General features: G+C 31.1%; 2 protein-coding genes across 2 annotated transcripts; one reads left to right on the top strand and one right to left on the bottom strand.

Annotated features, from left to right (window-relative positions):
- Window positions 1-5,395: 5,395 nt before the first annotated feature.
- LOC100166332 (E3 ubiquitin-protein ligase MARCH5-like) lies at window positions 5,396-7,961 on the bottom strand. Its single transcript, XM_001945296.5, has 7 exons — window positions 7,869-7,961; window positions 7,422-7,521; window positions 6,581-6,695; window positions 6,126-6,256; window positions 5,873-6,063; window positions 5,633-5,795; window positions 5,396-5,561 (listed from the first exon to the last, which is right to left on the bottom strand). Exons 1-7 carry the CDS (start codon window positions 7,922-7,924, stop codon window positions 5,436-5,438), a joined length of 882 nt encoding a protein of 293 aa, XP_001945331.2. The 5' UTR covers window positions 7,925-7,961; the 3' UTR covers window positions 5,396-5,435.
- A 2,059-nt stretch (window positions 7,962-10,020) lies between these two features.
- On the top strand, window positions 10,021-11,193 carry LOC103311884 (putative nuclease HARBI1). The gene is made up of 5 exons (XM_008191697.1): window positions 10,021-10,263; window positions 10,336-10,532; window positions 10,600-10,759; window positions 10,874-11,018; window positions 11,105-11,193. Exons 1-5 carry the CDS (start codon window positions 10,021-10,023, stop codon window positions 11,191-11,193), a joined length of 834 nt encoding a protein of 277 aa, XP_008189919.1.
- Window positions 11,194-13,836: the final 2,643 nt, after the last annotated feature.

The raw sequence follows: 13,836 nt of genomic DNA, 5'->3' as shown, positions 1-13,836 counted from the left end.
ATTTCCTTATTTTGTTGTAATTCAAAAGCGAATAACTGGAGATACATGAATATTTTACTGAATTTTTATATTAGCATTTCCTATACACCATACAATTTTGAAAATATTTTGACTCTTTTTGAGCTGTTTACGGACATTTTCAGTTTTCAATTTTTTTAGTTTTTTTTTCCTATAAATATCAAGTTTTATCTGTTGGGCCAAAATGTGTAAAAAATTAATACAGGGCTCCTGATACATTGTTACAATAGCAGTTGAAAAATATTACAAATACATAGCAACAATTTTTTTTTATAAGCATTTAAAGATCGAAATTTGACAAAATGTATCAAATTTAAAATTGATTAATTATTTTGTAGCTAAAAATTTATAAAATGTTCAACTTTTATATCTAATGCTTGAAAATTTAAAACAAGATTCCACGTAAGTAGTTAATTCTGTTACCAAAACATCTAAAAAATACAGTAGCACAGTTTATTTTTATAGTCATTTTAAGTTCAGATTTGGACGAAATTACTATTTTAGTTATTTTGTTGTGATAGTATAATATTATTCGTGGGTACTTGAAACTTCTTAAGTATACTATTATATTATATACTATTATCTATGATACTACCACGGTTTTTTGTTGATGTATAACGCATTATACTGTACCTAATGGATATTGTGATATGATTAATTTGGAATTTATTATAGATACTTATTATAGGTCAATATTTTTTTTAATACAATAGCTAAGTATATAATATGTCTTATACCTAGAGTAACATACCGTCTCCGCTCAGAATCGTTTTTCTTATACAGTGATATTATATCATTGAATTCAAATTTAATACTGTCCATTATACAGTGACCCACTTGTAACCTACTGTACAGCAGAGCGACATCCACTTACCCAACTTTTTATATTAGTATTGACAAATTGGTATGTAAAATAGGTTATTGATTATACTTGTATGTTGTATATATTTATATATATATATATATATATATATTGATTATAATCTATAGATTCGATAATAACACAATCGTGTTAAGTGTTAAATCTATCTATAGCGGGTATTATAGACACTCCTATATAAGTGTGTATGTGTTAAATGTGAAGGAAACGGCTTGTCGATTATTAGTTAGGTATATCACTTATATACAAACATATTTTAACTATATTGTTGAAAAACTGAAAAAGTTCATAGATTGGTTATTAAAATGAAAGTTCATCGGAATCGGAACCAACCCGTATATTTTACCAGCCGGGAACCAAATTATAAATAAATATTAAAATCGTTGACAGTTAAATTATCATATGATATTCCAAAAATCTTATTGTATTTGCTATAAAATAGAAATAAATTCGCTACGTGACGGGAAAGGTATACCTATGTATTATAATTAGCTGGTACATATAACATGTTAAATAGGTACTTGCAGCACAGAGGCGCAACTGGGGCTAAAATATTGGGGGCTGTATCTCCCACCTTATACTACATAAAAGTAAAGAATTATGACATAATTATATAATTATATTATATTATGACATACATTGTATGTTAATTAAATATTTCGATCATGTCGAACGAAATCTTAAATAACACAAAACGACCGTCGCTTATGTGTTTTTAGTTATTCTTTTATACGGAACGCCATTGCGAATAAATGTGAAACACATTTCCAATTGTCAAAATTATATTTTTTAAATAAAAATATTCTTTAAAAATATAGGTGGTGCATGTGCTCCATAGGACGAGCCGCCACTGACTATTGTGCTATATTATATTGTGACACGGTTAGTTATTTCGATAGAAGTATTATACGATTAAACCGAATGCTACCGCCGCCGGAGAGCGGCGTAACTATACGACATTACAACACTACGACACGTTCCACTTTATTCGACCGTTGCAATAAGTGGTTGGGGGGGGGGGGTGTCGACGTTGCACGCTTTCACCACCCGAGTCCCACCACGGATAACGACGACACACGCACGCACGCGGTGTATGACCGTTTCCGCAGTAGCACGACGTAGAAGTCACCGTCGGCTACAGCGCGCGCCGCACTTGACATCCGAGAACGGCGCGCGGACAACGCGCATGAGCGTACGGACGTAGGTACTTGTATCGTGCGGACGAGCTGGCGCCGTCCTGCACTGCAGTCTGCAGTACTGCACATGACAAAATAGATATATTTTATTTATTTTGTCATGGTACTGCACAGACCGGCAGCAATACCAGCCGCCGCCACGATGTATTGCTACGCGATAAAATATGATAATCTACCATAGACCATAGATAATATAAGAATGGATAGGACATGCCTATACCAGTTCCATATGAGGCCGTGTGCTTTTTTGGGGAAGAGAGAAAGTAAAGAGAGAAAGACAATATGAGGCTTTTTGAGGTTATGTGCAAAACTGTTTTATTAAATAGTAATGAATAAATATGATAGTCAGTTATATTTAGATATTTGTCAGTTTGTATTTTGATTGTTTTGCCACCTGTACCTGGAAAATGGAAATTGGAAAATAATATTTTAACAAAATAAAATTATGTTATTTAATATTCATTATTATTTATCAATTATCACATCAATATTCGCCCCATATAACCTTAAAATAGTATCACTAAATTTTCATGTGATAAGTTCTTATGTCCTATCCATTCTTATATTATCTATGCCATAGACCTAAACATTAATGGACGTATATTTACGAAGAACTTTGTATTTAAAGATAAAAACTAATATATTTTATTGATTAGTTTATTTATTAATCTATTAATATAAATAATTTAGTTTATGTATGAAGATATCAATTTCTATTCGGGTTTTTAAGGACTTTCTGCGTCCCCGCTCGGACCTTATTCGCGTTCCCCGCTAAATTTACAGGCCGCGCGCGGCCGTACTTGTTGCCGGCGGGCCTGCCGCGGCGGAGATTACGTGCAAACCGAGTGCCGCCGTCACGTGTGTTTATCGATAAATTTTTAGAAAAGTGGAGTTTTACCACTTTATACGTCGCGTAGTTATATTACTATATACAGGCACTAAATACAAGCGTCAAACAGTTCAATTTTTTTATTGATATATTGATATGTTCTATTTGATTCAATAAACTGCGTTACCTATTACTATATATTATTATCACTATATCACTTCCGCCTTATTATTTTTTTTTCAAAATTCGAGTTTAACCGGCTACCGCCTTTAAGGACTTTGTACGACCCCGTTCGGATTTTATTCGCGTTCCCGGCTACATTTATAGACCGCCCGAGGCCGTTCTTCGTTCGCGACGAGTCCCGGGGCGGATCGACATCGCGGATAGTGTAGAGCGAAATGTTTTGAATTTTTTTCACGTAATTTTATACTTTATTTTGCGTTTTCGGTGGCAGTAATGAACACTGTCGATTGTCCGACGCTGTCGGATTGCATACCCGATGACGTGACCCGGCCGTCGCACATTGTCCGCTATCCTACTCGTTATACTACGGCGAACGTCATTCGAGGTGACTGACATGTTAGACATCCAAAAAAATTCGTTGACTGTATGATTTGTATGGATGCCCGAAATTTTTAAAAAATTTTTTCACGTAACGTCGCGTTTTCGGTGGCAGTGAAGAACGTAACGTAACGTAACGTAACAACGGTTGTCGGCGAACGTTGTTGCTTACCCGGGCTACCACGTCGAACCGCGGTGGTCCTAACCTTATCAGCAGGCCTCCTTATCAAACACCAACCGTCTCGAGACCGACGTCCGGACCAACTGCAGCTTCCGACATCGGTTAACATTCCTCGGTCATCGCCAACTCGGGGGATTCGGGGGTCTTCCTCAGTGACGCTTGGAGAGCTAGTATTGTAATATAAAACAGAGCTTCAAAATATTTTTGAAATAAAAAAGTGCGATATTCCGTGTAAAATATGTTGTGATCAAATGTGAAATTGTTTCGAAAAAAATCGAAAATACTTGTGATATTAAATAATATTTTCAAAGTATATTGCTTTAACTGTTTCATAAGTAATTTAGTCATTACATAATATTATTATGAACAGAGTTAAAATGTCTTTAATTCATTAGAGAACCAATTTATAATGTATATTCATACAAATTTAATGGCGTAAAATTATAAACACATGTAAGTAGTACCAGTCAGATTTGAGTAGGTAGGTACTGACTAAAAACTGCAGTCTACCCTATTTTCTCATTTCAATCAATTCAATACAATATTGTTATTAGTCCACTGAACTCCAACTACCACAATATACCATGTCTATAGCCTGTGGCATGGCAAACTACTTTTTAAGTAGTGATCAAATACAGAATACCATCCCACCCACCCCCAAAATTAATGTTCAACTGCATAGCCTACTAACCTATTATCTATTGCTTAGCTAAATATCTTTACTTAAATTTGCAATGACACAATGTCCCACTACCTACCCATCCAATAACCATATAGTTTAACTCATTTACTCATATGTTTGATATACCTATTCTATTGTTTCTAAAGTCACCTAATGGAAACTGTGTGTTTATAACTTACTACTAAACAGCGAAAAAAGTTATTCCTTAGTTCATTAATTCTCAGATACACAAATTCCTTTCATTTAAACTAACTATTGTAGTCAGCACTTCTTTTAATTTACTTATCTAGCCGCATATGTTTACTTAAGAGATTGGGGTGGTGGGAGGTAAAAATTAATCTTGGCGCTAGGTGAAGATTTTGCCAAACACGGTACCTAAGTTGTTTTTTTATTACCTAGGGACAGTTGTCAGTAAATTCTAAGCATTGATAAAATAATAATCGATATAAGATGTAATTATTTTTGTAAACAAATATTCTGTAAATATGTAAGTTATTAAAGTATGATTGAAATTATTAGTAACTACAACTTTAAAAATCTCAAACAAAACTTTAACAATATTATTATATTTTTAAGTATTTTGAACTATACAATATATAATGTACATGCAGTGTATTAGTTTTAAAAACTAAGAGTTAAAGTTTAAAATGTTCATACCTTACATTAAGTTAAGAAAATATAAATAAATATTTTTCAAAAATATTCGCATATACATGGCCTGAAATTATTCATATATAAGTACTTTTTTTTTTTTAAACTAAATAACTATAAATTTTAAATTTTATTTATGCATTAAGTATCATTTTCATGAGCAACTTGAGCAACATGAGCAAAAATATCTTAATCAATAACATTATTCATATTTTAAGTTAGGTATAATATGATATTATTCATTCTGGGCTAAATGTATAAACATTTGTAATTTTGATAGTTGATTATTTTAAAATTAAGTTAAATTTTTTTTCCAAATTTTTTCTAAATACAATTTACTCTTTTAAAAATATATGTTTACATATTTATGTACAATATCAAGATGTTATAATATGTTTCAAGTTATGTAAATAAGTATTGGATTATGGTTATGATTTTTAATTATTTTCTTCAGTACCAGTTTCAGGATAGTTAATGACTTTACGTGTTCTTTCTTTTATAATATTGTGTTGTCTTTGATATATTCTAAAAACACCTTTTACTGCAATGTACACTAACCCACCCTGGAATAAAAACATAAATATTATAAATGAATACTTGCATTAACATTCATTACATTTTATATAACACTTACCAATAAAGTTTTTTGTAGATATGAGTATGAACTATTGTCAAATAATAAATGTCCAACTACGGTGGCAGCAGTTGGCAATAAAAGTGCAGTGCAAAGAGTAGTTGTTAGATTAACGACTGAATTGAATTGGACTATACTCGTTGAATTGTTGACAGGTTCATACCTAAAAATCAATACAAGTACAATTCATAATCAAATAATTAAACAATCATAAATGTAAGCTGAATATAAATGTTTTACAAAAACGAAGGCATGATGGTTCTTAATAAGGGTAGTTGTGAAGTAAATCTCTGCACAAATAACATCAAGGTGTCTTCCCAATTAACTGTTTTGCCTAAAATTAGACTGAGAGGTATTGATGGCAACACCAAGAGCAACATATATGAATCTGTATTCTCCATCATTGTTATAGCTTCCCTTTCACCCATTACCTAAAAAACCTTCATTTTTTTAACCTCTATATAAATAAATAATCTAATTAATATTAATTAACCTGCATCATCGTTATTGCTCCATAAGAAGCTGCTGACCAATAAAGAGCGCTGACCATAAAACCAGTTGCCAAAAAAGGACATAGCTGATTAGCTGTCTTATCAAGTGTGTTTAGTATTCGAATAATGTAATCTGTAAAATTGTAAGGCATAAAAAATAGTTAATAACATAAAAACGGTTATAAACATATAAATATAATAAAGATATATTTTGATAGCAGTTATTTTCAAATCCTACTAGATATGAACATTTATAATTTTAGTCAAGTTTTTAAATTTAGCAGATTGATGTTAAAATGCTTATATTGAAGTGAAATTTATCCAAAATAGAACGTTTAACTCATGTAATACAAAAACTATTTTCTAGCAAAAAAAAAAGTTACAGATATGAATTGAAGAAATTATTGTATTCCCATAAGGTTTTAACTATCATCAATACTAACTCTATTACACTTACTGACTTCATGATACACAATAATATATTGTGTTTGGCATTGAGGGCAGTGTGGTTTAACACTAAGATTTTCGTTCAGTTTTTCATCAACCCAACGTTGAACACAATCCTGGTGAACCTGAAATAACAATTTTATGTGTGTGAATCAATAAAACAGACGACAATACATTGTTATAGTTTGACTGTACGAATCGCAGGTACATAAAACATTAATTGTTACAAATGTCTACTATATTATAGTTGAATATGTGTATGGAAAATGACAAGCAGCATCCTTATTACCATGTCAGGAAATAAACCTTGAACGACCCGGCAATCATTTGACACTCGCCTACATTCAATTACATAGTTTTTTTTTATAGTAGTTTTATCATTTCATTGTTCAATAAAACTCATCTAATAAATTAATTATCAATGTGGTTGAATAATTCAAACTAATCAAACTAGGATTATAAAAAAAAAAAAATTACACATTATTTTATTTTGCTTTTAAAACAAGGTCTGTTCCTATGAAGGCATTAACTAATGGATCGAATAGATTAATCTTATTGTAAAATACATAATATACCAAATTAACGTAAGCTTCTATTGTACTAAGTAATCAACTGCATTAGCAGCTACTCAAAATGTCTATTATTTTGTTTTTATCTCACCTATAATCTATATATTATAAATTATTGAATACCTATCTAAGCATAATATCAGAATGTGTTAAACTATGCGTTTAACTCTAATAATATTATAATTAACATTCTAATGTGCCAGTAGAGCATACACTACATGATAACTATTCGCTTATAATGATTAATATATAATATGTATATTAAATACTATGACAAATTACCCAACGTGTAGAACCGCGACATTTACATGGTGAAACCCAATCTCTGTTACTTTCATAATCTTCATCATCAGTACCAAAACAAATCCAACAATGTTTCTGCCTAGAATAGAGTAATAAACATGTTAAAACAATACTTTACAATACATTAATACCGGAGATAGAATGAACAATATAAAATTAATTCTAGGTTATATGATATGTACGCTTAACGTGTTAGTCTTTTTATGAAATAAACAGTATGGATACAAATAAAACCAATTAAAACGAATACTTACAATATTTAAATTATTAATTAAAAAATATTAATAAATGATTAATGTCTTTGATTTGAGTCTTATTCAATGTAAATTATCTATTATTAATGAAGTTCATATAAAAATATATTTTAAATTGACAACGTCAAGTAGAGTTCATTCCACCTCTAATAATCAAACATTAAAAATTTACTCATATGTTTCTTGACTAAAGGAAGTTGAACGTTGGCTGGTACTTGCGTTTTCCATTTTTAAAAGATTTTAACTAATCGATTTACTAAATAAATTTATTCACAAGTGTATAATATTTATAAACTTATCATTCTAAAAAAATTAACATCAATCAGTCACTTTGCGATGAAACGGTTTTGTATATCCAAAACACCTATAAAGTCCTAATATTATTATGTACATATAAATAATTACCTATTGAATGAAATAATACAATATTGTATAATATTACATGTTTAGTACCTATACAAAGTTCCTGTTATTGACAAAAAATTAAAAAAAACGTAGTTAGTATAGTTTATCTGCGGTAAATGGTCTCGAATAAATAATAATACAATTTTATTATTACAGTCTACGGGATTCGTTGATCAATTGTTTCGAGTGATCCAACAATTCACTATTTAGAAACACTGAATAAAAGTCAGGTATTACTATCTCATTTATTTTTATCAACAACTGCAGCCGTTGACCAATCGGAGCTCCCTGCCACAAAATAAAATAACACCGACCGACAATAAATAAAAAATTATTATAAAAAACGTCCGAAACGGATAATTACAAAATTACGTAACGAAGCGAATAATAATATTAATAAGTCTATGGTTCTTGACACGGTACGCAGCGGCAGTCCGAAGACGCCACGATCACGCGGCTACGGCGGTGATGATCTTACTATGGTGTCCGCAGTAGGCCGGTCGTGTCTTGTGATGTGGCGTTGAAATAAAAATGACGCACAACACAATTAGATTCGGTGGATTAAGTTGGTTTATTTATTGGCGTATAAGTCCGACAGGCGGATAGATGACGAACAAAAGTATATATATAAATGTATCGAATTTACAGTGGCGAACGTTCGATAAGGCGGTTGTCGTACGGTACGGTGGTCACGTCATCGGACAAGTTTACGAGCCGCGGGTTGTCGTGGTGACGGTCGGATCGCGAGAACGAGTCACCGGCGCGCGGACGGTACTCGTACAGTCGTACCGCGAGACTCACCTTCCCGTCCCGCCTTGATCCTTTGTGGCATGGTGGGAGAGTCGGCGGTGTCACGCTGTCGTAGTCCGCATAGTATAAGGAATTAGAAGTACGCTCAATGATAAGACTGCGCATATTTTTTTTAAGGGGCTATGTATAATTTATATAGGCAACCAACAATAAACACAAGGTGACGTCACGAGTATACATTAAGGGCTAGTTGCACTAGGGCCTTATAAAGATACCTCTACAGTGCCTTAGGGCCAGTTGCACCGTCTACGGTTAAACTTCGATTAAGCTTAATCAGCTGATAACAGATGCTGATAACCGGGCAAATTCGGCCGATTAAACTCCGGTTAAATATCTGTTATCAGCTGATTAAGCTTAATCGAAGTTTAACCCACGGGTTTAACCGTAGACGGTGCAACTGGCCCTTAATCTTATGCAATGCAGTATGCACAAAAACACAAGGTGATGCACATGCGCGAACTGGGACGAAAACACGGTTCGCGTTGATCATACTTCTTATTCCTTATACTATGGTAGCCCGTGGTGGCGGTTGACAAAAGCAGGGGTATGAAACTCCGTGAACTGGCCGATTCAGGTGATTGTGGCCTTGAACACTGTTCCAGGGGGGCGTGGCATACGTGAAATATGGAATGGTAAACAAGCCGACCCCGCGTAACGTACTAACGTATCCCGCACTAGTCTTGGAACCGTTATCATAATATTGGTAACCATGGGTCTAACATCGTGTTGGTGCGTGGAACCGTTTTCATGTTTTTCGTAGGTTCAGACTTCAGGGGGCCAATTCTTGAAATCGTGACAAACTTTGTCGCATGCGATAAAATTTTTGTCGCATGAAAATAAATATTTAGTATTCATAAAAAGATATATGACTTTAGTCGAACGAAAAACATTCGACTGTTTGTCTACTGGGTATAAGTCAGTGACAAAGTTTAGTCGCATGATAATGTATGAAATGTGATAACAATTTTCACATTATTGATTATATTATTGATTACACAACTATTACAACAGAAATATTATTACAGATTCTCATCGATCATCAATAATCAATTTGTGTTTTGTAAATTACTTTCTATTAATCCGTAATTATTTTCCTTTCTTCTATTATAATGGCAAATTTTGATGAAATGGCAATGTTATTTGCAATTGATAATATTGAAGAGAATGAACGTGCAATGAATGTACGACAAATACGAAGGAAAGAGACAATTTCGGATCCATTTGATACATCAGATAGACTGTTCATAAAAAATTTTAGACTTACTAAAGACCTTGTAAAGTATTTAATTGAACTTTTACGACCATTTATAGTTTCAAAAAGCCGCCTGTCTGCTATTGATTTAGATACAAAAGTTAGTGAATAAATTACAGACACTAGTTATTTTTCAGAGTTTTCGCATTATATTATTGTGTAAATATATTAGATTCTAGTAACGTTGAATTTTTTGGCTACTGGATCATACCAGTCTCCAAATGGTAATAGTAAGTTTATAGTCTTATCACAACCGTCTGTATCTCGTTGTATAAGTGAAGTTGTAGAGGCACTAAACCGGCCAGAAATATTTGACAAATGGGTTAAGTTTCCTAGTAACCTGAATGAGCTGACTGAAATCCGTAATGGGTAACTTTTAAATTTTTTTTCAAATATTTCTAATAAATGTTTAATAAGATGTCTAATATTATTACAGTTTTTATAGAGAAACTGGATTTCCTGGAGTGATAGGATGTATTGACTGTACTCATGTAGCGATTGTACCTCCTTCAAATAATTTAAATTTGAATGAAAATGAAAATCCCGAATACATTTATGTGAACCGTAAGGGATATCATTCCATAAATGTCCAATTGGTAAGTAATCTTTCAAACCTTATTTTTTTAGTATGTACTAAATATTTTAAGGTTACAGTGTAAGTGTATGCATATTGTATAACTAAATAAATAAATATTTAAACTCAACTTTAGATTTGTGATTCAAAATTAAGAGTTTTAAATGTGAACGCACTATTTCCTGGCAGTACCCACGACACCCATATATGGAACAATAGTTCTGTTTTACCAGTAATGCAGGAATTACACAGACGCAATCATCATAACTTTTATTTATTAGGTAAAATACACTCTTAACATTGTATTTGAAATATAAATGATAAATTGTTTCTAGTTAATAATATATTTATTTAAAAATATTATTAGGTGATTCCGGATATCCCTTACGTCAATGGCTATTGACACCAATTACAAATCCTACAACAGACCCTGAAAAATATTACAACCAAAAATAAATGTCAACCAGAAGTCTAATTGAACGTTGCAATAGGGTGTTGAAAATGCGATTTAGGTACCTAAATCTGTTTCTAATGTCCATGTTGTATACAATTTTAACACCAAATTTTTTTTTTTATAGATGCTTATTATAAGATAGAACTTTACATTATAAACCCGAAAAAGCATCATCAATAATAAATGCATGTATAGTTCTAAATAATATGTGTATTACTAATAATATTCCTTTGGATGAACATGACATTCCAGAGTATGATAATTTGGGTATAATGGAAGACCAAGAGATATTAGCCGACAATAATCGTAATTTCCACTTAGCTCTTGGTAGTCAACATAGGGAAAAAATTGTAACATACTTATTTCAAAGACATGAATAAATTTTATTAATAACATATATTATAATACTTCTTATTCAAAATAACTATGTGATCCTTGTTCATTATCTGCTGACTAGTTAAATTCAGTTTTTAACATTTAGTAAATTAATACATTATAAATAAAATAACAAAAAAAATAAAACAAAATAATAATCTTTGGTAGATGAATACTTAAATATAAATAACAAATAAAATTAAAACCCTATTTTACCTAATCCTTTGTGGTAATTTAAAATTATTTTCAGTCTTCACTGTCTTAATATTATGGTTTTGATAATTGCTCAGTCAATGTAGTAAGTGCATTTGTTAGGTTCTTAAATGACATTTTTATCTTCCATCAGTTTTATTTTTTTTGCATAATATGCTGCTTTCAAATCATATTTTTTCTCCGAAATACTGTATAGGTTATTTGCAGCACTATTACTTGCAACTAACCTAGCTGTAGTAGTAATTTTCCTTTTTATATCTAAAATATAATAAGTATTATATTACTTTACACTATCGTTATGACTATGAGTATGATAGGAATGATAAAAATTTAAATATTACCTGATTTAGGTGAAAATTATGCAATGATTTGCTGTTTATTATTGGCCGCCATCAGTTTTAGGGCAGTGATTGAATGATTATTGTTTATTGATTAACACGTGAGACAAAGTACAATGAAGAACCACCAGTTAAAAGAGCATTATTTAAAGATGTTGAGGTACCATACAACAAACCAGGTTATAATTAACTTTTCTTAATAGTTCATTTCATGTCATTCAGTTAACACAATTTATATCTTAAATATATGTAAAGTTCATTAATAATACTAATAATAGACAATAACTATATTAACTATAACTATAACTCATATTTTTTAATATGCGTCTAATGTTCAAATTTTGACAAAATTCTTTAAAATCTCAAAAATGACGAAAATAATTATAAAATAGTACCTAAACGTTTGAAGATGAAAATCGGTTCAAAATTCAAATAATATTAAAATGTTGTAAAATGAATAAAAACAAAATCAATTTTTTTTGTTCAATAATATTTTCATAATGTTGTAGACATACAATAACAATAATTATTATTACTATGGTGTATAATGAATAATTTAACAATGAGAATATAGGAAAAATGTTAAAAGTACCAGAAATAAGGTAAATTATGAATTATTAACTAATAATTATAGGAGATACATTAATAATAATTCAATAAACAGCTAATGAAATCAAAAAAACTCTTGTTTGTAATTTAGGTATATATATATTTTTTTTATAAACATTTACAGTTAACATTTTGAAAAATTCATAAATCGAAATTTGCAAATTATCTTGTGATTAATAGCTTATAAATTGTTTATACTTTATAGCTAAGAATTGAAAAATCCAAAACATTAAATAATGCAATTTAAATTACCAGTGAACTTGCTACCACCTACCTTTACACTAGAACTTTAGGTACTAAACCGTGGCTCAGTTAACTTTATAGATTATAATATTTTATAACACAATAGACTAAGTAGATTTTATGATGATATGTGGATGTGTCTATGGTTTTTTTTATTAGAATCTTTTTCATTCACAGCTTTATTTTGTCGCCATAAACCAGAATTAATCAAAAAAGAATTTCTAAAAAATATATATACATGAACCAGACGTTGAGCATTTTTATAAAAAAAATATTAAAAATAAGTATTATGCACAATTATCTTAACAAATCTTCATGTCGTAATTATTTTATTTTATTTTTAGGAAAGAGAAACAGAAGATCCTCGTTCAGTTACAACCAAAGTTATGAAACCGTAACCATCCAAGACTCAAGAAAATAATCTGTAATCGGAGTCTCCTAAAGACGTAACCTAAATGTGTAACTTAGCTTATGATGCAGAAAAGTATTCTTCGGCTCTGATCACTAATACTTTTAACGCTAGTTCAAACGCATATAATATCCCTGAATTAAGTAATCAATGTCAGTGGCGCCGAAGTCCATGGTGATGTCGGGCCGTGGCCCGACCTCTTTTTAAAAAATGTGGCCGGCCGGCCGGTTCACAACTTTAATATAAGCATGAGTATATTTAAAAAGTGATTATGAATAAATGTATATTAGGGTACCTCTATATTAAATAATTAAGATATTGAGGCCGGGAAGTTTTAAAATTGCCCGACCACATTTTAAAAACTTCGGCGCCACTGATCAATGTCATAGTTTTAAGAGGACGTTATACCATTTATACCTGCATGTGTTGTCTCCATCTTACAAGTGCGTAACATAGCA

The sequence above is a fragment of the Acyrthosiphon pisum genome, chromosome X (genome assembly GCF_005508785.2).
Source record: "Acyrthosiphon pisum isolate AL4f chromosome X, pea_aphid_22Mar2018_4r6ur, whole genome shotgun sequence".
Classification (NCBI taxonomy): Eukaryota; Metazoa; Arthropoda; class Insecta; order Hemiptera; family Aphididae; genus Acyrthosiphon; species Acyrthosiphon pisum.
Note: the sequence above shows the minus strand (reverse complement) of the source record. Positions and strands in the feature narration are given on the sequence as shown.

What these genes read in the sequence shown, in the direction of transcription:
- LOC100166332 (XM_001945296.5), bottom strand. Translation starts at nt 7,924, where the DNA reads ATGGAAAACGCAAGTACCAGCCAACGTTCAACTTCCTTTAGTCAAGAA. An exon ending in TTTAGTCAAGAAACATATGA is followed by an intron (nt 7,522 to 7,868) that starts GTAAATTTTTAA and finishes ACTCTATTCTAG; the next exon opens with GCAGAAACATTGTTGGATTT. An exon ending in ACCATCATGCCTTCGTTTTT is followed by an intron (nt 5,796 to 5,872) that starts GTAAAACATTTA and finishes ATTGATTTTTAG; the next exon opens with GTATGAACCTGTCAACAATT.
- LOC103311884 (XM_008191697.1), top strand. Translation starts at nt 10,021, where the DNA reads ATGGCAAATTTTGATGAAATGGCAATGTTATTTGCAATTGATAATATT. An exon ending in CTATTGATTTAGATACAAAA is followed by an intron (nt 10,264 to 10,335) that starts GTTAGTGAATAA and finishes TAAATATATTAG; the next exon opens with ATTCTAGTAACGTTGAATTT. An exon ending in ATTCCATAAATGTCCAATTG is followed by an intron (nt 10,760 to 10,873) that starts GTAAGTAATCTT and finishes ACTCAACTTTAG; the next exon opens with ATTTGTGATTCAAAATTAAG.